Genomic DNA, 26,013 nt, shown 5'->3' with positions numbered 1-26,013 from the left:
TGTCATATTCAAAGTCAGCATGGAAACTTCTTCCATTAGACAGGTGACTGCACATTACCTTCCTGTTCCTACCTGGGGTAGTGATAGAGCTAGGGAAAATGAAGCAAAACCAGAAGTGGGTAAGCTGGTGAAAGGCCTGGAACACAAACCCTATGAGGAGAGGCTGAGGGAGATGGGGGTGTGCAGCCTGCAGAAGAGGAGGCTCAGGGCAGACCTCATTGCTGTCTACAACTATCTGAAGGGAGGTTGTAGCCAGGTGGGGTTGGGCTCTTCTGCCAGGCAAGCAGCAACAGAAGAAGGGGACACAGTCTCAAGCTGTGCTGGGGGAGGTCTAGGGTGGATGTGAGGAGGAAGTTGTTGGCAGAGAGAGTGATTGGCATTGGAATGGGCTGCCCAGGGAGGTGGTGGAGTTGCCATTCCTGGAGTTGTTCAGGAAAAGCCTGGATGAGGCACTTAGTGCCATGGTCTAGTTGATTGTCTAGGGCTGGGTGCTAGGTTGGACTGGCTGAGCTTGCAGGTCTCTTCCAACCTGCTTGATTCTATGATTCAGATTGGATGTTAGGAAGAAGTCCTTCACCATGAGAGTGTTGAGGCACTGGACAGATTTGCCCAGGGAGGTAGCAGAAACCCCATTCCTGAATGTTTTGAGGCCAGGCTGAATGTGGCTTTGAGCAGCTTAATCCAGTGTGAGATGTCCCAACCCATGGCAGGGGGTTTGGAGCTAGATGATCCCTGAGGTCTCTTCCAGCCCTGACAGTTCTGTGATTCTGTGACTCCTATTTCTATCAAAAAAGTTAACCAGATAGTTCTGGATAAGAAGATAATGGACAATGAGTGTATGGTTTAGTTTAATTAAAAGTGTTAACCTGTCCCTTTATGGGAAAATGCTAAACTAAAGTTTCTTCCTTCCAGGGCAGGGCAGAGTCTAGTGAAAGTCTAACTGTGAGTTGTGTGTCTGTGCTGAAGTGCAGATTGGTTCACGTATCTGAGCTGCCTGGAAATACTTCTGCTCCCAGGCTGCTAATTCTGGGAGCTGAGGGGTTTGTTTATTTTCCTGCCCTGACATCTATGGCAGGTCACTGCCTTGCTAAGGTCAGCCTCCTGTTCATCACCCATTCTGCAAGGTTCACATATATTTTGCTGCAGCAGACCTGTAAATCAACAGGAAAACCACACGTTGGAATATCTGGTAGCAAATGGAAGGGCTAAGGAGGGAGGGGGAGAATTGCCAAAGGCTGAGAAAAGCATAAACCAGAACAAATGACTGCACAATAAAAGGGCATGCAGTTAGCCTTGGAGACAGATGAGTGCAGGCCTTTGGATTAGACTCTGCGTGCAGGTCTGTCAGAGAATCAGAGAATCAACCAGGTTGGAAGAGACCTCCAAGATCATCCAGTCCAACCTAGCACCCAGCCCTAGCCAGTCAACTAGAGAGGCTGAGGGAGCTGGGGTTGTTTAGCCTAGAGAAGAGGAGGCTCAGGGGTGACCTCATTGCTGTCTATAACTACCTGAAGGGAGATTGTAGCCAGGTGGGGGTTGGCCTCTTCTGCCAGGCAAGCAGCAACAGAAGAAGGGGACACAGTCTCAAGCTGTGCTGGGGGAGGTCTAGGGTGGATGTGAGGAGGAAGTTGTTGGCAGAGAGAGTGATTGGCATTGGAATGGGCTGCCCAGGGAGGTGGTGGAGTCACCGTGCCTGGAGGTGTTCAAGCAAAGCCTGGATGAGGCTCTTAGTGCCATGGTCTGGTTGACTGGCTAGGGCTGGGTGGTAGATTGGACTGGATGATCTTGGAGGTCTCTTCCAACCTGCTTGATTCTATGATTCTGTGAAATGCCTCATCCAGGCTTTTCTTACCACACTGTCTAAGCTGTAGTTCTTCAAGAAGGGAAATATTGTATTCATGCTGCAAGGATGCTCAGAGGCTGCAGCAGCTCTGCTGTGAGCACAGACTGAAAGCGTTGGGGCTGTGCAGGCTGGAGCAGAGGAGGCTCCCAGGTGACCTTCTTGTGGCCTTCCAGGATCTGAAGGGGGCCTTAAATAAACTGGGGAGGGACTTTTTAGGCTGTCAGGGAGTGACAGGACTGGGGAGAATGGAGCAAAGCTGGAGGTGGGGAGCGTCAGACTGGACATGAGGAGGAATCTGTTCAGCCTGAGAGTGGTGAGAGGCTGGAATGGGTTGCCCAGGGAGGTGGTTGAGGCCTCATGGCTGGAGGTTGTTTGAGGCCAGGCTGAATGAGGCTGTGGCCAAGCTGATCTAGGGTAGGGTGTCTGTGGCCATGGCAGGGGGTTTGGATCTGGCTGATCTTCGTGGTCCCTTCCAACCCTGACTGATTCTCTGATTCTATACTAGAGTGCTCCTCAACCACTCTGCTATGCTTTGCTCCTTGAAATGACTTTCTCATTCCCTGAGGAATATCAGAAAATTGAATTAGGCACCAAACCATTTGTTCAGTGGGTCGATTTCAGTTCTGTACTACAGACAACCACTAATAAGGAAAAGTAGCAATGATAACAGGTTTTGGAAAAGCTCTTTTTCTTCCCAAAGCTATCAGACTCTGTTAGTTTTGGCAGCATCACAGAGAGCCCTTTAATGATGAATGATATGAAACCTGCAGGCAGGTTTCTAGCTATCTTGACAGTTTGGGTGAGCCTGTTATCTCTGTGAGGTGAGCTGAATATATTTATGTCAAGAATAAAGGCTGAGATAAGCTGAGGCTCAAGTCTGTCACAAGCAGCCAAGGCTGGAAATAAAAATGTAAGGAAAAGACACATTCCTCTTTGTGATCTTGCTAACTGTCAGTTTGAGTTGGGCTGTGTCAAAACTATTATTCCCTTTTTTCTTTCCTCCACCTTCCCCCGAATAAGAAATTAAATATTGGGAGAAAAATGCAGTAGTATCATCAGAGTTTGGGATGTGTCTGTGTGTGTTTTGCCTTTTCAAGGGCTGTGCTATGCTATGTGCTATGCTGGGAAGGGGCCTGGAGCACAGCCCTGTGAGGAGAGGCTGAGGGAGCTGGGGGTGTGCAGCCTGCAGAAGAGGAGGCTCAGGGCAGAGCTCATTGCTGTCTGCAACTACCTGAAGGGAGGCTGCAGCCAGGTGGGGTTGGTCCCTTCTGCCAGGCAAGCAGCAGCAGAAGAAGGAGACACAGTCTCAAGCTGTACCAGGAGAGGTCTAGGCTGGATGTTAGGAGGAAGTTGCTGTCAGAGAGAGTAATTGGCATTGGAATGGGCTGCCCAGGGAGTGGTGGAGTTGCCATGCCTGGAGGTGTTGAAGCAAAGCCTGGATGAGGCACTTGGTGCCACAGTCTGGTTGATTGGCTAGGGCTGGGTGCTAGGTTGGACTGGATGAGCTTGGAGGTCTCTTCCAACCTGGTTGATTCTATGATTTAACATCTCTGGGTCAGATTTGTGGCCAGAAGGCCAAGTTAGAGCATCTCACCAGGATACCACCTGACAGCTGAGCCCCAGAAATTGTGCAATTGTTTCAGTCACTGGGAAATTATTTATAGTAGCTTGGCCCATGGTGGAAAAGTCTTTGGGTGATTTGCTTTGTTTTGCATTGGCTGCAGCCTGAGGTGTTCTCAAAGATATTTACCTTTCTTCAGGTGAGAAAGAGGAATGTTATTAAGATCCTCATCTCTGAAATAGCTTCATAAAGGGGCTGAGAGCCTTTCTAGATGTCTTCTAGGGTGTAATAAGATAGAGTTATTGAAATCACTTGTTTTATTTTACTGGAGGCAGAGATCCATCCAGCTGCAGTCTTCTGTCTCTGACAGCAGTCATCAGCAGATGCCTCAAATAAATTATACTTCCCCTGAGTATCTTCCCAGTATCTTGCATCTCAGAGGCTTCCCAAGGCAGATACAGTTCCCATGTACTTAGAAATCCTCAATGTATTTCTCATCTACTAAGTGAGAGCCTGCTGAATGAAAACCTCAGTCAGTAAGTAGTTGGCAATGTCTGTTGGATTCTGGATCAAATAGCTCTAAATCTTGCCTCTTACATTCAGTCCTCTTTCAGACTTTGTTCAGTGGCTCCACATACAGCTTAAAGTGTCTGCCCAAATCTGCCTCCAGTCCTCTAGCTGAGAAGTTCCCAGTGCAAAATCATCCAACTGTAAAGCACAGCAAGGCAGAGACAGAAATCTTTCAGAAACCAACCCTTAAATCTTCTGACCACTGAAGACCATTTCAGTGTCTTGGCATTGTTACTAAACACATTCACTTTTTTTATGGACAAACCCAGAGGGCCAGAAGCAAATATTGGGCTTTCATAGGATCCATTTCTCCAAGAAACCCATACAAATGCCCTATCCAAACACAAATTGAATCCTATTGAGTGGATTGTGTTGATATGACTGCATTTGGAGGCACTCAGAGTGCTAAGGAGGGACAGCACAAATGTGCTTTAGTTAATTACAGAATCATAAAATCACACAATTTCTTAGATTGGCAAAGCCCTTCAAGCTCATCCAGTCCAATCATTAGTTTCACACTGACAAGTCCCTGACTGAACCAAATCCCTCAGCACATCTCATCACTATGAATGGCTATGGTTGGAAAGAGCCACCAGCACCATCCAGTCCAATTAGAGGGGTTAGGTGATAAGCTGGACTCCATGATCTCAGAGGTCTTTCCAACCTGCTTAATCCTGTGATTCTGTGTGTGAAGTAAAATAATCTGCTGTCAAATGTCATCAGTTTAGACACCTTTAAAGTGTACAAGACACTTAAGGACCTCTCAGCAGACACAAGTAATCATTAGCAGTTAGTTGCCAGTGGAAGCTGGACTTACAGTACACTCATTAAGTTGTGACCACTGTTGTTAACAGTGATGAGGCACTCGAACAGGCTGCTCAGAGAGGCTGTGAAGTCTCCTTCTCTGGAGACTCAATACCCACCTGCATGCATTTCTGTGTGGACTACTCTAGGGGATCCTGCTTTTGGCAGGAGGAGTTGGACTTGATGATCTCTGGAGGTCCTTTCCAACCTCTAATGTTCTGTGATTCTGTGACTTTTAGAGGACCACAGGGGAGGAGGGAGAGAAATAACCATAGAGAAGACATGAAGGGAGGTTGTAGCCAGGTAGGGGTTGGTCTCTTCTCCCAGACAACCAGCAATAGAACAAGGGGGGACAGTCTGAAGCTGTGGCAGGGGAGGTCTAGGCTGGATGTTAGGAGGAAGTTCCTGCCAGAGAGAGTGATTGGCATTGGAATGGGCTGCCCAGGGAGGTGGTGGAGTCACCATCCCTGGAGGTGTTGAAGCAAAGCCTGGCTGAGGCACTTAGTGCCATGGTCTGGCTGACTGGGTAGGGCTGGGTGCTAGGTTGGACTGGCTGATCTTGGAGGTGTCTTCCAACCTGCTCGGTTCTATGATTCTACAATTCCATGATTCTAAGACCAGCAACAAAATAACAACAAAAACAAAAAACAGGGGGAAAAAAAAAGAAAAAGAAGGGAAAAATCCCTACAAACTAAACCACCACCACCAAAAGAGCCCACAACAAAGCAAACAAACCCCCAAGCCTTGAAATAAAGCACTTAGAGAAAATAAACCAAAGATTTTAATGTAGTATTAGGAAACATCTCTCTGAAAATTCATAGTCTCACCAACAAGTGTCGCAGGGAGGAAAGAACTAAATATGCCCATTAAAGCACACTCTCAGTTTGGAAGCAATTTATGATGAGAGATTTGAGCAGATCCTCCCAACATATTTCTAGATCCCTATGTTTCTGCAGTCCATTTTTAACACAGGTTTTGTAGGGCACCACTGAAAACCTCCTCCTTCAAAAGGGCCATTTAGGCATCTGCTACTATTGCTTTAAGATGAGATGGCAGCTAACACAGCTTGCCATGTCTTCATCCTGACACCACAAACAGAGCCCAGCTGCATCTGTGTTCCAGTTCTGACAGAAAAACACAGGATTAGATTTTCTCTGCTTAACTTTGTCTTTAGTTTCTACAAGATTATATTCTGGCTGCAGCGAAACATCAGCTCCACAGCTTTCTCTTTTGCTGGTTATTGCCCCCTTAGGTATAACATCATAATCAAAGGGAGGTCAATCGTCTCAACATCAGTGTTTGCCAGGATTCATCTGGCAGAAATTCTTCCCTCAAGGTTTCCTTATGAAGTGTTGCTTCTAAGAGAGCCCACTAAGCATTATCCAAAATCTAAGGAATGGCTTTACAAGACATGAAACGTAAATCACAGGGTTCTGAATACAAAGGACAGCCCAAGCACTGGATGTGAAGGTTAATCATGGTCCACATCATGTCAGCAGTAGTAAGGCATGGCTTAAAATACCTTCATACAGTGCAGTCATTATCGGTAGATAAAAGACTAACCACTGAATGTGATGAGTTCAGAGGATTCCCTAGGTTAGTGCACATTGGCTAAAAGGAACTTCTCACACTGTAATTCCATTGCTCTGCTCTCCTGAGACCCCACCTGGAGTACTGAGTGCAGTTCTGGAGCCCCCAACACAAGAAGGACATGGAACTGTTGGAGCAAGTCCAGGGGAGGCCACCAAGATGCTCAGAAGTCTGCAGCAGCTCTGCTCTGAGGACAGGCTGAGAGAGTTGGGGCTCTGCAGCCTGGAGAAGAGAAGGCTTTGAGGAGACCTTTGGGTGGCCTTCCAGTATCTGAAGGGGGCTACAGGAGGGCTGGGGAGGGACTGCTGACAAGATCTTGTAATGACAAGATGAGGAGTAATGGGTTTCATAGAATCATAGAATCAAGCAGGTTGGAAGAGACCTCCAAGCTCATCCACTCCAACCTAGCACCCAGCCCTGGCCAATCAACCAGACCATGGCACTAAGTGCCTCAGCCAGGCTGCAAACAGACTGAACAAGGACTCAAATCCTTATCCACCCCTAAATAACAATGTGCCTTCTCCAGCACTGCTGGCTACAGAATGGTGCAAAAGAAAGAAAACATGGGAATGCTCTCCCTACCATCACACCAGGAGTGTTTGTGAGCCTGGGGATATCAGAATGTGCTATGCAGCTCAACCTATTAAACAGTTTGTTTGCAGTTTATTTGTCTTAATGATTTCAGGGTGGTGGTTTGATGCCTGTGGCCCCTCCAATCTCAATGGGATGTTCTACACAGCTGGGCAAAACCATGGAAAGCTCAATGGCATCAAGTGGCATTACTTCAAAGGCCCCAGCTACTCCTTGCGCTCCACCACCATGATGGTTCGGCCCTTGGACTTTTAAAGGCCTTCTTCAGTGAATCCTGCATCAAACCAGGTCTACAGTACCCTCAGCAGCACCACTTTCACAGTCTGAAGGTAAAAGGTGGAGGGCTTGCTGAGAGCAAGACATAGGGGCTGAAGCCAAGTCACTTCGGTATCACTCTGTAACCTGCCAAAACTGCCCAGCAGCCACCCCACATTCTGAGGCCTGAGGGAGGCATGGTTTGGAAGAAGATGGCTGCAGAGAACAACTGGATCTAGTTATTGTGCCTGAACCTGGTGGTTCTCAGTGGATGTCTTTGTGTTTGTTCAGTACAAGATGCAAGCACTAAAGATCATTCAGCGTCGGCGTTTGAAGAACTGAGATGTATCAGCCACAGTCTGTTGATACTCAGCAGTGCAATGTCAGCAGTGTAACCTATGGAACAAAGATTACAGGTACACCTTTACTAAAACTCATCTTAAAGGACTCAAGATGATGACCCCCACTATCATTTTTGTTTTTCTTCTATTAACCCAAGCTGAGTGGTGGATGGATTTATGTTAATCCCAGAGTCAAATACTTTGTGTGAATATTCTTTTTTCATTAAATCCTTTCAGGACCTCTTTCTCATAAATAAACTGAGTCAAACATAAGAAGAATGATCAGGATAATAAGCATAAATTATTCAGCTGCTCTGTAGAGGTAAATCAGATAATTGGCATAATCCCTGAGCTAGGATTTATGGCGTGATAACAAAAGTAGCTGTGTTTTGAGATTCTTCCCTTCTTTCATTAAAGGCAGTCTGAATGTCAGCTAGGAAAATGAATGGAAGGTTTGAAGAATGTGAAATGTTAGCCTAAAGAAAATAGGGTATTTTGCATGGAATATTTCCATCCAAAGTATGCAGGAAGGCAAACTCCTAGGGCATATAAAAATCACCCCAGCGCATAGCTGAAGGCAGCAGATCCCTTTTCACAGCGTCCTTTGCATGTTATCATTACTTTACTTTCCTTATTGCATTTTTGTGACTATCAGAAGCATGTCCTTCTACACAGTGCTTAAGCTACAGCTATGAGAAACAAAATACTCATCAGAACTGTATAGAAACTAAAAAAGAACAACCCAAACCCTTGTGAACTTGTAAATAGCAGCTTTCTATCTCTCCCCCGTAACCGCCACTTCACTTGTACAGGCAGCCCTGACCCAAGGGTGCAAAACCTCAGAAGGATATAAATATTAAAAAGAACTTCAGAAGACTCCTTACAGGTTGCTAAAAGGTAGTTTTGATATGCTAAAATACTCCAGAAGCGTGGGGCAAGGTGCACAATTCAGCTGTGGGGAAGAAGAAGCAATCAGTCGCTAGGTACAAGCAATTAATGAGCTTAATTTGGTTACGAGGCGACAGAGACGACTCTTGGCGTTCATAGCTCCTCGTGGTTTAGCCAGATGAATACAGTCAACCTGGGAGAGCAGCCTGCAGTCCTTTTGCTTCTGCTCTTGGGGTGTGATGGAAAGGTTCACCCTGCTCCCACTGACACACCAAGTCACATTCTCATCGGTTCGCTCGGGACCAACGTCAGGCGCAAAAGCTGCACGGGCTGAGGTTTTGGCTCATCTGTTTGTTGCTTTGGCTCATTAATCTCTTGCCTACATCAGGCACAGCAACGATCTGAAGCTTTTCTAAAGGCTTGTGCTAACAGAGGACTTTTTTCCTCCCCTTTTTCTTAATTTCTCTTTTTTGTTTGTTTGGTTGGTTGGTTTGATTTTGGTTTGTTATGTTTGATTTTGGTCTGGTTTGCTTGGTTTTGCTTTGTTTGGTTTGGTCTTGTTCTGCCTTGTTTCATTTTGTCTGAATTTCCTTTGTTTGATTTTGTTTTCTTTTGTTTGGTTTTGTTTCATTTTGATTTTCTTTCATTTCATTTTCTTTGATTTTGGTTTGTTTGATTTGCTTTTGTTTCATTTTGTTTGATTTTATTTGATTTATGCTTTCTTTTGTTTCATTTGTTTGATTTTTTGTTTTGTTAGATTTTATTTCACTTTGATTTTGCTTTGTTTTGTTTCATTTTGTCTGATTTTGGTTTGTTTTCTTTGATTTTGTTTTGGTTTATTCTGGTTTTGTTTGTTTCATTTAGTTTTATTTTGTTTTGTTTGATTTATTTTCATTTGTTTGATTTTGTTTCTGTTTTGTTTGTTTTTTTCTTTGATTTTTTGTTTTGTTTGACTTTGTTTTGTTTCTCTTTGATTTTGTTTTAGTTTGATTTTGTTTCACTTTGATTTTGCTTTCTTTTGTTTCATTTTCTTTGATTTTGGTTTATTTTCTTTGGTTTTGTTTTGTTTGATTCTGTTTTGGTTTGTTTCATTTTGTTTGATTTTGTTTCACTTTGATTTTGTTTTGGTTTGGTTTGTTTCATTTAATTTGATTTTGTTTCACTTTGATTCTGTTTTGGTTTGTTTCATTTTGTTTGATTTTGTTTCACTTTGACTTTGTTTTGGTTTGTTTGGTTTTGTTTTGGTTTGGTTTGTTTCATTTTGTTTGATTTTGTTTGACTTTGATTTTGATTTTATTTTGCTTTGTTTCATTTTGTTTCACTTTGATTTTGCTTTGTTCTGTTTCATTTTCTTTGATTTTGGTTTATTTTCTTTGATTTTGTTTTATTTGATTCTATTTTGTTTTGTCTGATTTTGTTTCATTTGCTTGATTTTCTTTTGTTTTGCTTCATTTTGTTTCGGTTTGGTTTGTTTCATTTCATTTGATTTTGATTTTCTTTTCCTTTGTTTCATTTTGTTTCACTTTGATTTTGCTTTGTTTTGTTTCATTTTCTTTGATTTTGGTTTATTTTCTTTGATTTTGTTTTGTTTGATTCTGTTTTTATTTGTCTGATTTTGTTTCATTTGCTTGATTTTCTTTTGTTTTGCTCTATTTTGTTTCATTTTCTTTGATTTTGGTTTATTTTCTTTGATGTTGTTTGATTTTTGTTTATTTTGTTTGATTTTGTTTCATTTGCTTGCTTTTGTTTTGGGTTGGTTTTGTTTCACTTTGATTTTGTTTCATTTTGTTTCATTTGCTTTTGTTTCACTTTGATTTTCTTTGCCTTTGGTTTCTTTTGTTTGCTTCTGTTTCATTCTGTTTGCTTCTGTTTCATTTTGTTTGCTTCTGTTTCATTTCTTTGCTTCTGTTTCATTTTGTTTGCTTCTGTTTCATTTCTTTGCTTCTGTTTCATTTTGTTTGCTTCTGTTTCATTTATTTGCTTCTGTTTCATTTTGTTTGCTTCTGTTTCATTTCTTTGCTTCTGTTTCATTTCTTTGCTTCTGTTTCATTTGTTTGATTTTGGTTTGGTTTAGTCAATTTTGTTCCACTTTGCTCAATTTGGGTTTGTTTTGCTTTTACTTTAGCAATTTATCTCTATGGAATAGATAAAAAGTGCTTGGCTTGTTCAAAACCTCCCTTCTTACAGATCCCAAGACCCTGCAGGGCTCTTTGGTCTGTCACAATTCGCTGTTTGGTTTGAGTTTAAGTGGGGAGGTCTTTGGGTTTGTGTATTTGTATATATTTATATATATATATGAAATAATCTTATCCTGAGGATTAATTTGCTGCTTTCTGCTGAAGAAGCTACCAAACCACTCCTTACTCTGCAGTTTCTTCCCAGAGCTGCTTTCTCTCAGCTTTGAGTGCTTGTTTTTCAGTGATCTTGCTTTATGTGCAAAAACAAAAGCAGGTCCTTCCCCTTCCATAGTCCCCAGAGGTACATTTTTGCAGGTCTCCCACTTAGGAATGGCATTTTTTGCAGATCCTCTTGCAGAACACATTCAGAACAACCACCACCATGTTACTTATTGTTTATTTATCTGGGTTTGGACAAAAAAAAATGTGAATTTCCTTTCCTATCCTTTATAATAAAACATTTGTAAAAAACTTGAGGAGTTTGTGATTTTCTTTGCCTTAAGTATATGTTTCTTTGCCAGGCTGACAACCTTCTACAAGCCATTATTGCTCCTTGTAAGTGTGAATTTAGAGCCTAAGAAGGAAGTCTGGCTACAGTCTGTCCAGAAATTAGCCTTGCTAGCTTTTCAAATACCTGTTCCAGTATTTGTTATCCAATTTCCCTGCTTGAATCCATGGGACTGAATCTCTTAAGTTCAAATCTCACAACTCTCTATCAATCTTTAAGGTAAAATGCTTCTTGACCTCCATTGCCAGAGATACAAACTGAAGTGTGATGCTTGTTTCTCTTGCCTTATGATGTCTTCTCCTATCATTCATTCAATCATACCACACAAGTGCAGAGTCCTGCATTTGGGGAAGAATAATAATCTCCACCAGTACAGGCTGGGAGGTGATCTGCTGGAGAGCAGCCCTGTGGAGAGGGACCTGGGGGTCCTGGTGGCTAACAAGTTACCCATGGCACAGCAATGTGCCCTTGTGGCCAAGGGATCCTGGGGCATATTAGGAGTGTGTCCAGCAGATCAAGGGAGGTTCTCCTCCCCCTCCACTCTGCCCTGGTGAGACCTCATCTTGAGTACTGTGTTCAGTTTCAGTATATTTTTTTACTCCAGGACTCATGAGCTCATTTTGGTGCCTTTCTTTGCTCTACAATCATGTTTAGCAGCACAAACATTGCTGTGTCTTTTCAAGAGGTCAAGAATTCCTTTTTCCCCCCCTCTTTGTTATCTAGAGTGCACCTGAAGTGATATTGACCATAAGATGGTTTGAATTAATGACTTCAGAGCAGCCCAAGCTGCTAATCCTGCTGCAATACATAAGCTATCTCATTTCCCTGACCTTTCACTTCCCAGTGTTTGAGGCAGAGCTGCAGCAAGGCTACAATTTACAGGTCACAAGGCCACAGATAAGCTTTAGATATTGGTGGGACACTGTGTCATTTCCTTACAGAAACCAGAAAGGGATCAATATTGAGAAGGCTGCAGATACCCCCTTGGCTGTAGCCTTTTGTCCTCGTTCGGTTTTGAAAGCTGTGAACTTGGCAGCGCTGAGCAAATGAAACTGAATGCAGCTGAAACAAAAGCAGAAGCAATAGGGTTAGCTGTGGGCCACAAGAAGATGGACAACTACCTGAAGGGAGGCTGTAGCCAGGTGGGGTTGGTCTCTTCTGCCAGGCAAGCAGCAACAGAACAAGGGGACACAGTCTCAAGCTGCGGCAGGGGAGGTCTAGGCTGAGTGTTAGGAGGAAGTTGTTGTCAGAGAGAGTGATTGGCATTGGAATGGGCTGCCCAGGGAGGTGGTGGAGTGGCTGTGCCTGGAGGTGTTCAAGCAAAGATTGGCTGGGGCACTTAGTGCCTTGGTGTATAAGGCCAGGCTGGAGGAGGCTCTGGCCAGTCTGATCTAGGATAGAGTGCCCCTGCCCATGACAGTGGGGTTGGAACTAGATGATCCTTGTGGTCCCTTCCAACCCTGACTGATTTTATGATTCTATGATTCTATGGTTTCGCTGACTGGACAGGGCTGGGTGCTAGGTTGGACTGGATGATCTGGGAGGTCTCTTCCAAATGGGTTGATTCTGTGATTCTATGAATTAAGTTTAATTTTAGGAAGCTGCAGGTGCACCACAGGCCCCTTGGAACAAAGTGAAGTAGGTGCCATTTGAAGCCTCATCACAGACCAAGCTGTCAGTCATGGGCTCCATGCTCATAGATCCTGGAGTTTAAAGAAAACAAAATGAAGCCTCTTTAATATTTTTTTTTGCTGACAAGGCAGACTGAGAAGCTTCTACTGGGGAAAAAGGGAAAAAGTTTCTGTCTAAAAGTTATGGAATTGTTTGTCAGTGACTTGGAGAGACTTTGGTATCCAGCAGCATCAGGGCTTCTTGGAGAGATTCCATAGCGATTCATAGTGCTTAGATGTTGTGCTGAGGGATTTGGTTCAGTCAAGCACTTGTCAGTGTGAAACTGATGATTGGACTCAATGATCTTGAAGGTCTTTTGCAATCTAAGAAGTTGTGTGAGAGGGCTGGAGAGGGCACTGCCACCTGTGGAGTCTGAGCAGTGCTCGTGTCCAGCTTCAAGAGAAGCAGGTTTTGCTTTGCTCAGGTCAGACTATTGCCACACTTCCAAGATCAGCCCATTTATGGGATGATGTCCTGCTCCCCAGCTGCACTGCTGACGATTAGGGGTGTAAAGTGCTGTCTCTGCAGGACAGCCAATGTCTGGGCTATTGTCAGCCAGGACCCTGCTTGTTCCAGCCCAGCTGCAGTGCATGACCTGTCCAAAAACAACTGATGGGTAACTTCTCATGAACAGTACAAATCCAAAGACTTTCTTCCCACGTAAGATTTTGCAGTGGAAATCTTCTGCTGAGTCATCCTATCACTTCTTGCTGTCTACAGCTACCTGAAGGGAGGCTATAGCCAGGTGGGGTTGAGCTCTTCTGCCATTCTACCAGCAATAGAACAAGGGGACACAGTCTCAAGTTGTGCCAGGGGAGGTCTAGGCTGGGTGTTAGGAGGAAGTTGTTGGCAGAGAGAGTGATTGGCATTGGAATGGGCTGCCCAGGGAGGTGGAGGAGTCACCGTCCTGGAGGTGTGCAAGCAAAGCCTGGCTGAGGCACTTGGTGCCATGGTCTAGATGACTGGCTAGGGCTGGGTGCTAGGTTGGACTGGCTGAGCTTGGAGGTCTCTTCCAACCTGCTTGATTCTATGATTTTATGATTCTATGATTCTTTATTGAATACATCCAGGTGAGACACAACTACCACCAATGAAACCATGTCAGTGCTTGCCTGTGTTTAATTCTGCACAGAGGAAAAGAACAGCAGGTTGTGGAAATATCAGGAGGTTCACACTGTGGTCTTCTTAGTAACTTGGGTGAACAAAGTTGAGGAGGATGTGATGGTTTGGGTGTTACCTGCCCCCCTCACACACACACACTTTGCAAATCACCCAGACTAGACTCAGCCAGCTCTGGAAATATGACTGAAGCTTATATTTACAGCTTAGCTCAATATACAAGCAGGTTGTTACAGTATGTACATATATATACAGAGATAGACAAGGTAAAAGGTAATACAGAAACACAACAGCCCTCCCAGAAACCTGAGTCCCCAGGAGGGGCTCCCAACTGTCCCTTCACCTTCCCCCTACCCCTCTCAACCTTACCCCAGTCCCAAGGAAGAATGGAGGTTTGGCCAGGGGGTTAGGAAGCAAAGTGGATTAGTCAGAGAAACAGGGGGTGAGGTTAGAGAGAGAGATGCAGCTCAGAGCTCCCCAGCAGGAGTAGTTGTTATCTATGGCTTGATTCTTGTTCTTATACATCTCAGCAAGCCTGTGAGTGAAGTAGACATCAGCCTTGTTTTTCTTCCACAGCCTGTAATCTAGGTCTTCTCACCAAAACATTCTAGCTAGCTTCAAACTAGCACAGGGGAAGTGGAAAAAGTACTAAGTAGCTAACATTAAGTAAAAGCATCTTGGAGAGTGTGAGCCTCTCAGATCACCCCCAAGCCTCCCTCACAGGGAAGCCCTACCTACCAGCAAAAGATGGAGCATGATCTGCACAGGGATGAAGTTAAAGCAGTGGTGTGGCATTGGTGATGTTCAGACAAAACAGCGAGTTTAAACAAGCCCTCAGCAAGTAGCAGGTCTGTCTTTGTCTGACTTGACCAATTGCTCTATAGGAAGGGTCAAAAAGCAGAGGAAGAACAGGGCACGGTCAGACTTCGCAGCCCTGGGGGGGTTTTTTGTGGCACTCTGATGCCTATGACTTGGGCAGTCACAGATTTGCTGGCTTTAGGCTCACTGGTCCCTGTTCTCCCCTCCAGATCTCCTCCACAAACACAGAGACTTGAAAGGAGCAGCAGTAATTCAGGAAGCCTCCTACCACAGCAGGGTGACAGTGGTAACATGGAAGGGTTAATAGTGGAAACCAAAGCAGTTTCATTCCACGTTCAGAGATCAGTGCCTAATGCCACCACTGAGGTGTCAGAGGACTGTGTCAGGTTTCAGACCTTGCCATAGCTTGAATTCCTGTGTTGAATCAAAGGTTAACTGAAGCACTGCTGGTGGTGCAGAGTCACTTCCAGGGGCGTTGTTGCGGGTGGCCTGCAAGGGCTGATTGCGGGTCTGGGGCAGCGCTGCCCTGCGTGCAAACCTGGCTCCCAGGCGTGGCTCTGCCTGCAGAAAACAGAGGTGACAGCATGCACAGGAGACACAGCGAAGTATCTGTGTCTTCAGTCATGTCTTGACTGCTTCATCTGGCAGCTGAAAAACCTGCCTTCTTGGCTTGGCTGCCCAGAGTGGTTGCCTTTCAAACAGGGCAAAGTGAAGCCAGCAAGCAGCTTGCTTTAACTCCTGCATGTCCTCTCTGCTCTGTTGTGCCACTCGGTGTTTCCCTGCTCACTTCATTTTCCTGTAGGTAACATGTTTGTAGGAGGAGAGAGAAAGAAAGAAAGAAAGAAAGAAAGAAAGAAAGAAAGAAAGAAAGAAAGAAAGAAAGAAAGAAAGAAAGAAAGAAAGAAAGAAAGAAAGAAAGAAAGAAAGAAAGAAAGAAAGAAAGAAAGAAAGAAGGAAAGAAGGAAAGAAGGAAAGAAGGAAAGAAGGAAAGAAGGAAAGAAGGAAAGAAGGAAAGAAGGAAAGAAGGAAAGAAGGAAAGAAGGAAAGAAGGAAAGAAGGAAAGAAGGAAAGAAGGAAAGAAAGAAAGAAAGAAAGAAAGAAAGAAAGAAAGAAAGAAAGAAAGAAAGAAAGAAAGAAAGAAAGAGAAAGGAAGGAAGGAAGAAAGAAAGAAAGAAAGAAAGAAAGAAAGAAAGAAAGAAAGAAAGAAAGAAAGAAAGAAAGAAAGAAAGAAAGAAAGAAAGAAGGAAAGAAAGAAAGAAGGAAAGAAGGAAAGAAGGAAAGAAGGAAAGAAAGAAAGAAAGAAGGAAAGAAAGAAAGAAAGAAAGAGAAAGAAAGAAAGAAAGAAAGAAAGAAAGAAAGAAAGAAAGAAAGAAAGAAAGAAAGAAAGAAAGAAAGAAAGAAAGAAAGAAAGAAAGAAAGAAAGAAAGGGAAAGAGAGAGAGAGAGAGAGAAAGAAAGATGAAGAAAGAGAGAAAGAGATGAAGAAAGAGAGAAAGAGAGAAAGAGAGAAAGAGAGAAAGAGAGAAAGGAAGAAAGAAAGGAAGAAAGAAATGAAGGAAGAAAGGAAGAAAGGAAGAAAGGAAGAAAGGAAGAAAGAAAGAAAGAAAGAAAGAAAGAAAGAAAGAAAGAAAGAAAGAAAGAAAGAAAGAAAGAAAGAAAGAAAAGAAAGAAAAGCAAGCAATCAAGCTTTTGTGAAGTGGTTGGCTTGGCAGTGCTCTCTGTGTGTGCATAAAGCAGGAGGTAAAAGAGAAATAGGTTCATATAGATGAAATGTGTGTGTAAGTACATATAATAGAATCATAGAATGGTTTAGGATGGAAGGGGCCTCAAAGCTCAGCCAGTTCCAAGCCCCTGCCATAGGCAGGGACACCTCCCACTAGAACAGGTCACTCAAGGCCTCATCCAAACTGGGCTTGAACACCTCCAGGAGGTTGTGGAGCATAGAATCACCCAATCAAAGATCACATTGGGTGATTCTGTGCTCCAAAACCTCCCTGGGCAACCTGTGCCAGTGTCTCACCACCCTCACTGCAAAGAACTTCTTCCTAACATCCCGTTTAAATCTCCCCTCTGCCAGTCTAAACCCATTCCTCCTCACCCTGTCATTACAAGACCTTGTCAATAGTCCCTCCCCAGCCCTCCTGTAGCCCTCTTCAGATCCTGGAAGGCCACTCCAAGGTCTCCTCAAATCCTTCTCTTCTCCAGGCTGCAAAGCCCCAACTCTCTCAGTCTGTCCTCATAGCAGAGCTGCTGCAGCCCTCTCAGCATCTTGGTGGCCTCCTCTGCACTGGCTCCAACACTTCCATGTCCTGCTTGTGCTGGGGGCTCCAGAACTGCACACAGGACTGCAGGTGGGGTGTGAGGAGAGCAGAGCCAAGGGGCAGAATCCCCTCCCTTGCCCTGTGCCCACACTGCTCTTGCTGCAGCCCAGCACAGGGTTGTGTCTGGGCTGCACTCACACTGCAGGCTCCTGTGGAGCTTTTCATCACCCCAGACCCCCAGGACCTGTTCCTCAGGGCTGCTCTCAGCCATTCCCCACCCAGCCTGGAGTTATGCTTGGGATTATGCCAACCCAGATGCAGGACCTTACACTTGGCCTTGCTGAATGTCATGAGGTTGGCCTGGGCACAGCTCTGGTCCCTCTGGATCTATCCCTACCCTCTGCAGGACACCTACTGCAGGCAGAAGGTTCTGTAAATGGAGTGCAGGCTGAGCCAGTCTCTCCTGCTGCTGGCTACATGAGGGCATTCAGAGAAGAAGGAACCTGCATCTGCTCTGTGTTTATAGACAGGAACAAAACTGCTGTGGCCAGAACTGTGAACAACATGACCCAGTGTGGACACAAATCTCTGGCCCATCCAAGGAGCTCATTTTTGTTTTGAGAAGACCTTGATCTGTCGACATTAGGACTTTCTGAGTAACAATTAAGCCATTAGAGCAGTGGGACTGAGGCCAAGCTTCCTGTCCCTTTCCACCACACAACAATAGATGTCAGATTGTAACACAAGAGAGCTCATGCAACAAAAAGCATCCCAATTTTGCTCCTAAACCCCCTCCCCTGGTGTAAAATCTAATCCAAAAATGACATCTGCATTTTTAAGCTGAGCAGTGTTACTTGAGTGATTAGATACCACGTTTGACTGTAAAGAATTCGTGGCCTTCCCTTGTTCCAAAAGCAATTTAAGCTGTGAATTTACATAACTTATTTGTCCAGTGTTTTAGATTGCAGTGGAAGTAATGAAATGTGTCAATAATTTTGTTGCTTTAGACTCCTTGCCTTGGAAATCTGCTTTCAATTCGATCTGGACTAGCATCTACTCCTAACAAGCTGAACTGGTCCAATAGACCCAGAGCCAAGGAAAACAAATCCAGTGCTAAACTGAAAGTATGGGGAACAGTTCAGTGACTCACTTGAAAATAAGAATCACTACAGAGAGAGTGATTGGCATTGGAATGGGCTGCCCAGGGAGGTGGTGGAGTTGCTGTGCCTGGAGGTGTGCAAGCAAAGCCTGCATGAGGCACTTAGTGCCATGGTCTGGTTGACTGGACAGGGCTGGGTGCTAGGTTGGACTGGCTGAGCTTGGAGGTCTCTTCCAACCTGCTTGATTCTATGATTCTATTCGATATTAGCAGCAAGAATTTCGGACCTAAACCTTAGCAGAATAGCTTTTGAATGTAGAAGTGGAACCCTAAGTCTTGTGGCTTCTTCAGGGACAGCAAATCTCAGTAAGACAGGAGCTGCTGTTGATCTGTTGGAGGGTAGGAGAGCCCTGCAGAGGGACCTGGCCAGGCTGGATGGGTGGGCAGAGGCCAATGGGATGAGATTGAACAAGGCCAAGTGCAGGATTCTGCACTTTGGCCACAACAACCCCAAGCAGCACTACAGGCTGGGGACAGAGTGGCTGAGAGCAGCCAGGCAGAGAGGGACCTCAGGGTACTGGTAGAGAGGAGCTGAAGATGAGGCAGCAGTGCCCAGGTGGGCAGCAGAGCCAAAGGCATCCTGGGCTGGCTCAGGAGCAGTGTGGCCAGCAGGACAAGGAAGGTTATTCTGCCCCTGTGCTCAGCACTGCTCAGGCCACACCTTGAGTGCTGTGTCCAGTTCTGGGCTCCTCAATTCAAGAGAGATGTTGAGGTGCTGGAAGGTGTCCAGGGAAGGGTGATAAAGCTGGTGAGGGGCCTGGAGCACAAACCCTATGAGGAAATGCTGAGGGAGCTGGGGGTGGTTTAGTCTGGAGCCAGCAGTGTGCTCCTGCAGCCCAGAAAGCCAAACAGAGCCTGGGCTATATCAGGAGAAGTGTGGCCAGCAGGTCGAGGGAGGTGATTCTCCTTCTCTCTTCCACCCTGCTGAGACCCCACCTGGAGTACTGCATCCAGTTCTGGAGCCCCCAGGTCAAGAGGGATGTGGAGATGCTGGAGAGTGTCTAGAGAAGGGCCAGGAGGATGCTCAGAGGGCTGCAGCAGCTCTGCTGTGAGCACAGACTGCAAGAGTTGGGGCTGTGCAGGCTGGAGCAGAGGAGGCTTCCAGGTGACCTTCTTGTGGCCTTCCAGGATCTGAAGGGAGCCTGCAAAAAAGCTGGGGAGGGACTTTTTAGGCTGTCAGGGAGTGAGAGGACTGGGGGGAATGGAGCAAAGCTGGAGGTGGGGAGAGTCAGACTGGACATGAGGAGGAAGTTGTTGAGCATGAGAGTGGTGAGAGGCTGGAATGGGTTGCCCAGGGAGGTGGTTGAGGCCCCATGGCTGGAGGTGTTTAAGGCCAGGCTGGCTGAGGCTGTGGGCAGCCTGCTCTAGGGTAGGGTGTCCCTGGGCATGGCGGGGGGGTTGGGACTGGCTGATCCTTGTGGTCCCTTCCAGCCCTGACTGATTCTATGATTCAGTGATTCTATTCTGTGTAATGTTTCCAAGTGCATCTTTCCTCCTGTTTCTCTTGCACTTCTCTTGACCTCAAAAGAGCAGGGACAGGAGTGTTCACAAAGGGTTGCTTTTTTGCATCGTGTTCAATCCTAAGTGATCCCAGGAACCCTAATGGCTTAAAAATCCTGAGCCAGAGGAGTCTGAGCAATCCCTTTTATTGCCTTAGCCAGTGGTGCTCATCCTTCAAGCAGAGACCATCCATCCACATCAGCTGAAAGTTCTGAGATGTTCATATAACCAAAACATCTGAATAGCCACAGTGCAGATGCTGTAGTTGTTGTTTGCTGCCCTGGCAAATCACCTCACACCTCTGCAGTAACAGGAGCTGCCAGGAATTCCAACCAGCTCAGGCATGTTCTCCGCTTCCTGAGTGCATGTGGCTGTGCTCAGGGAGTCGAATTGTTGTCTAAGGGTATCTCTGTTTGATCTCATGAAGCACTTCTGTCCCACATGAGGCTAAATACATTGATATATAATTTCCAAGTAAACACCTGAAGCAGGTTTGTAGTGATGGGGTTATGCTCAGCATGGCCCAGGCCCTCAAGAGCTTGCTTGTGCTAACAAAACTGTGCAGCTCTCTGCTCAAGCTTCTCTAATTTCTAACCCTTTTTCCTTATCAGCTTTGGACAAATACTGTTTGGCCTGGAGCTGGGGGTGTGCAGCCTGCAGCAGAGGAGGCTCAGGGCAGAGCTCATTGCTGTCTGCAGCTACCTGAAGGGAGGCTGTAGCCAGGTGGGGTTGGGCTCTTCTGCCAGGCAGGCAGCAACAGAATGAGGGGACACAGTCTCAAATTGTGCTGGGGGAAGTATAGGCTGGGTGTTAGGAGGAAGTTGTTGGCAGAGAGAGTGATTGGCATTGGAATGGACTGCCCAGGGAGGTGGTGGAGTCACCATCCCTGGAGGTGTTGAAGCAAAGCCTGGCTGAGGCACTTAGTGCCATGGTCTGGTTGACTGGCTAGGGCTGGGTGCTAGTTTGGACTGGATGAGCTTGGAGGTCTCTTCCAACCTGCTTGATTCTATGATTCTATGACTTTCACAAGTGACAGAATGAGTAGGGTCTCTGCCCACCCATGCAGCCCATCCAGGTCCCTCTGCAGGGCTCTCCTAACCTCCAACAGATCCACAGCTGCTCCTAGCTTGGTGTCATCTGCAAACTTACTGATGCTGGGCTCAATCCCCTGCTCCAGATCATCAATAAAGCTATTGAACAGGACTGTGCCCAGCACTGATCCCTGGGGCACATCACTAACGACAGCTGCCAGCTGGATGTGGCACCATTCACCACCACTCTCTGGGCCCAGCCCTCCACTCCATTGGAATGGGCTGCCCTGAGAGGTGGTGGAGTCCCTGTCTCAGGAGGTGTTAGGTTGGGATTGATGATTCTAGAGGTCTTTTCCAACCTGGTCCATTCTGTGTGTCTGTCAGTTGTGTTATGTCTGACGTTGCTCCATTACTTGTTGTCCTTTTAGTATGGCTCTGCACTGGCCTGCAGTGAGGACAGAAGTGAAAGTGCTTAGAAAAGACCAAAAAGGCACCTGAGGATTATTAGTGCATAGTTTTCACACCCTGGGAGAACTTAAATACCCTTTAGAGCAGGAAACAGTTCCCACTCTGCTCTCTTCAGCCCATAGACAAGACATCCTGCCTCCTGATGATTTACAACCTGCCAACAGGGAACAGATGGATGAGGGCACAACTATTGAGTTATAAAGATGTCACCTGTTCCCATGGCATCTCAGCTCTCCCCTTGGAGCAAAAAGACTGCATTTAGACAGGGTTTATAACCAATGAAGGGATTAGAAGCTCATTAGCCACTGGTTTCAAATCCAAACTGAGGGAGAGGTTTCGCCTAACAGAGGTACTGGGTTGGCTCTGCTCTGGTGGTGCTGAAACAGGAAAGGAACTGATTGAACCTACACTTGGAAAACTTCAGAAGTAGCACCTAGAGACTATGTGAATGGGTGAGTTGTTCACTGCCTCAGAAGCATTCTGTGCTCTCATGTGGAGCTTTGGGTGACTGCAGCTGGAAAAAATGTGGGGCTGTTGTTTCTGCAAACATACCTCAGCTAATGCTTCTCAAAGGGCTGTTGCTGGGCTGTGCAGGTAATCAGATGTTGAAAAGGACCAAGCCTGGCAGGTTTTCAGCTGTTCTTTTACAATGAGATGTGTCCCTCACACATGTTGCCTCGAGGAATGAAGTGGCATCCCTCAGGGGTCAGTGCTGGCACCAGTGCTGTTTGACATCTGTGTCAGTGATGTGGACAGAGGAATCAGTGCACCCGCAGCAGGTTTGCAGATGGCACCAAGCTGTGTGGCACTGTTGAACTTGCTAGAGGGCAGGGATCCATCCAGAGGGCTCTGGGCAGGCTGCAGAGCTGTGCCCAGGCCAACCTCAGGGCATTCAACAAGGCCAAGTGTGAGGTCTTATATCTGGATCAAGGCAATGCCAAGCACAGCTCCAGGCTGGGTGGGGAATGGCTGAGAGCAGCCCTGAGGAACAGGACCTGGGGGTCTGGGGTGATGAAAAGCTCAACAGGAGCCTGCAGTGTGAGTGCAGCCCAGACACAACCCTGTGCTGGGCTGCAGCAAGAGCAGTGTGGGCAGCAGGGCAAGGGAGGGGATTCTGCCCCTTGGCTCTGCTCTCCTCAAACCCCACCTGGAGCACAGTGTACAGTTCTGGAGCCCCCAACAAAGAAGGACATGGAAGTGATGGAGCCAGTGCAGAGGAGGCCACCAAGATGCTGAGAGGGCTGCAGCAGCTCTGCTGTGAGGACAGGCTGAGAGAGTTGGGGCTGTGCAGCCTGCAGAAGAGAAGGATTTGAGGAGACCTTGGAGTGGCTTTCCAGTGTCTGAAGGGGGATACAGGAGGGCTGGGGAGGGACTATTGACAAGGTCTGGTAATGACAGGATGAGGAGGAATGGGTTTGAACTGGCAGAGGGGAGATTGAAACTGGATGTTAGGAAGAAGTTCTTTGCAGTGAGGGTGGTGAGACACTGGCACAGGTTGCCCAGGGAGGTTGTGGAGCACAGAATCACCCAATGTGATCTTTGATCACACTGGGTGATTCTGTGCTCCACAACCTCCTGGAGGTGTTCAAGCCCAGTTTGGATGAGGCCCTGAGTGACCTGTTCTAGTGGGAGGTGTCCCTGCCTATGGCAGGGGCTTGGAACTGGCTGAGCTTTGAGGTCCCTTCCAACCTAAACCATTCTATGATTCTATGATGCACAGACCTGTTTTGCACAGTCTCACTGGAGATGGAAGAAAAAAAAAGCCTCCAGGCTTCTGAAGATCATCAGAGGAACTTACAGCCCCTTCTAGGAAAAAGGAGCTAGGAGCTGGCATCCTGCAACCATTGCAATCCCACATGAGTTTCCACTCAAGGAGGAAGTTGTTGGCAGAGAGAGTGATTGGCATTGGAATGGGCTGCCCAGGGAGGTGGTGGAGTCACCATCCCTGGAGGTGTTGAAGAAAAGCCTGGATGGGGCATTTAGTTCCATGGTCTGGTTGACTGGCTAGGGCTGGGTGCTAGGTTGGACTGGCTGAGCTTGGAGGTCTCTTCCCAGCTGGTTGATTCTGTGATTCTATGCTTCAAGTGATGGCAGCTCTCCTGTTCAGTGCCCTGAGCTCAAAGTCACAGACCTCCAGTCCGTGGGGTTTTATCAAAGACATTTCTAAGCAGCTGTGGCTGGTACCTTGCTGGTGATTTGTGTGCTCTAACAGAGCAGGAGATATCCAACCACAGTCACCAAAACATTGCACAGACAATCCTTACAGCAAAGTAATCTCCCCTGAGATCCATGAGCCTTGCAAACTCGGGACACAGCATTATTGCTTGCTGAATTATGAGCAAAATCAAACATGCAATAATCCCCCCTGTGCTGTTTCATCCTGTTGTGGAGACTGAAAAATGAGGAGCAACATGATAAAGTTTTATCCTTTTAAAACACCATCTCTTACATCAGGCTTTCCCAGTCTGTTTTAACAAGCCCTCTGCCTTGTTTGAGTCTCAAGTTTCTTTTCTGCCTGGTTTAACCCAAACTGATGTGTCCTAGCAGTTTATGTCATGTCTTATGAAGACTGCAGCCCTTCTTCCTCCTCTTGACAAAGGATGTTGAGAGGCTCCCAGTTCAACTGGGTGGCTCATTCCAGGTAAGAGCACAGAAAAGCTTGTGCCAGGTAAAATCAAGCTCCTCCCTAAAAGCTGTTTTTCTGGAGAAGAATCTCCACATGCAGTCAAAGTCTGAGACAGAGGGTAAAAGCAGAGCCAGATTGCTCCAGAACTGCCAACTGGATGTGGCACCATTCACCAGCACTCTCTGGGCCCAGCCTTCCAGCCAGTTCTTGACCCATATCAGGGTGAATCTGTCCAAGCCAGGAGCTGCCAGCTTGGCCAGGAACCTGTTGTGGCAGACGGTGCCAAAGGCTTTGCTGCAGTCCAGGCAGACTCCATCCACAGCCTGCCCCACATTCACCAGGCAGGAACCTGATCATAAAAGGAGCTCAGGTTGGTCAGGCAGGACCTATACCCATGCTGGCTGAGCCAGTTTGCTCAGGAACTTCTTAAGTCAGAGGCTGTGCCTTTTGTTTAATGACAGCAGGTTTTCCCCCCAGTGCTTTATTTTTGATGATGAAGCCTCACCATTTGGATTTTGTGTGCTTCCAAGGGTCTGGACAAAAAGGCATTGCAGTTTGCACATCATCTCATGCAGGAAAGTGAAAGCAGTGAACAAGCTCTGCCTGCTCTACACCAGCTGTTATTCTAATGGACTCTGTGTTCCTTGCATTGTGCTTGCTTTGCACTAGAGGATCGTTTTGCACTTGTTGCATAGAAACTCTTCCAATTTTTAACCATTCTTCTTGTCCTCATTGACCTCATTTTCCACCATGAGGGTCGTGAGACCCTGGAACAGGTTGTCCAGGGTGGTGGTGGAAGCCTCATAGAATAGAATCACAGAATGATAGAATCAAGCAGGTTGGAAGAGACCTCCAAGCTCATCCAGTCCAACCTAGCACCCAGCCCTATCCAATCAACCAGACCATGGCACTAAGTGCCTCAAGGGGGATGAAGGCACAAAGGGAAAAGCTCAGGAGTTAGTGTCTGGTTCAAAGGAATTCTGCTGGCGTCTTCACATAGAGTCAGAGAATCATAGAAGCAGTCAGGGTTGGAAGGCACCACAAGGATCATTCAGTTCCACCCCCCTGCCATGGGCAGGGACACCTCACACTAGATCAGGCTGTCCACAGCCTCATCCAGCCTGGCCTGAAACACCTCCAGGGGTGAGGCTTCCACCACCTCCCTGGGCAACCCATTCCAGCCTCTCACCACTCTCATGCTGAAGAACTTCTTCCTAACATCCAGTCTGAATCTCCCCATTTCTAACTTTGTTCCATTCCCCCCCAGGCCTGACATCCTATAAAGTCCCTTCCCAGCTTCCTTGTGGCCCACTTAGGATACTGAAATGGTACAATAAGGTCTCCACAGAGCCTTCTCCTCTCCAGACTGAACAGCCTCAACTCCCTCAAGTCTGTCCTGATAGCAAAGGCACTCCAGCCCTGATCATCCTCGTGGCCCTTCTCTGGACACCTTCCAGCACATCCATAGCCTCTTGTAACAGTGACTCCAGAGCTGGATGCAGTACTCCAGGTGGGGTCTCAGCAGAGTGCAGTAGAGGAGGAGAATCACCTCCCTGGCCCTGCTGGCCACACTTCTCCTGCTGCAGCCCAGGCTCTGCTTGGCTTTCTGGGCTGCAAGTGCACACTGCTGGCTCCTGCTGAGCTTCTCATCCAGCAGCACCCCCAAGTCCCTCTCCCCAGGGCTGCTCTCCAGACACTCACTGCCCAGCCTGCATTTGTGCTTGGCATTGCCTCGACCCAGATGCAGGACACTGCACTTGGTCTTGTTGAACCTCCTGAGGTTGGCTTGTGCCCACCTCTCCAGCCTGTCCAGGTGCCTCTGGATGGATCCCTGCCCTCCAGCCTGGCTGCAGCACCACACAGCTTGATGTAGGCAGCAAACTTGCTGAGGCTGCACTCAACGCCTCTGTCCATGGCACCCACAAAGAACAAGACTGGTCCCCGGGCTGATCCTTGGGGGACTCCACTTGTCACTGGCCTCCACTGGGCCACTCTTTCTCACAATGAGAAGCAACTGACCAGGGTTTTGAAGCCCTCTGTCTGGCACACTAGAGTGTGTGTCCCAAAGAGCACAAAGTAGCTGCAGAGCCGCTGAGAGGTGATCATAGCTGAGCAATCAGTGCAGCTCTCTTGGTTTCAGTATCCCAGGCAGCTCACTCAGGGCCAGCTCTGCAGCTGTGTCCTGTGGCAGATGTGGAGAGAAGGCTTTTTCTCTGGCTGTCAGCTCGCTGA

The 26,013-nt window shown here is 46.7% G+C and overlaps 1 protein-coding gene across 1 annotated transcript in view; it reads left to right on the top strand.

Moving 5' to 3' along the window:
• ANGPT1 (angiopoietin 1) overlaps window positions 1–7,214 on the top strand; it is a 194,072-nt gene extending 186,858 nt beyond the window's left edge. The window contains exon 11 of the mRNA XM_064153949.1: window positions 7,054–7,214. Coding sequence (XP_064010019.1) covers window positions 7,054–7,214 — 161 coding nt within the window. The remainder of the gene's footprint in view (window positions 1–7,053) is intronic.
• Window positions 7,215–26,013: the final 18,799 nt, after the last annotated feature.

Source organism: Pogoniulus pusillus, chromosome 14, assembly GCF_015220805.1.
Source record: "Pogoniulus pusillus isolate bPogPus1 chromosome 14, bPogPus1.pri, whole genome shotgun sequence".
Lineage (NCBI taxonomy): Eukaryota > Metazoa > Chordata > Aves > Piciformes > Lybiidae > Pogoniulus > Pogoniulus pusillus.
This window is presented reverse-complemented; position numbering and strand designations above follow the sequence as displayed.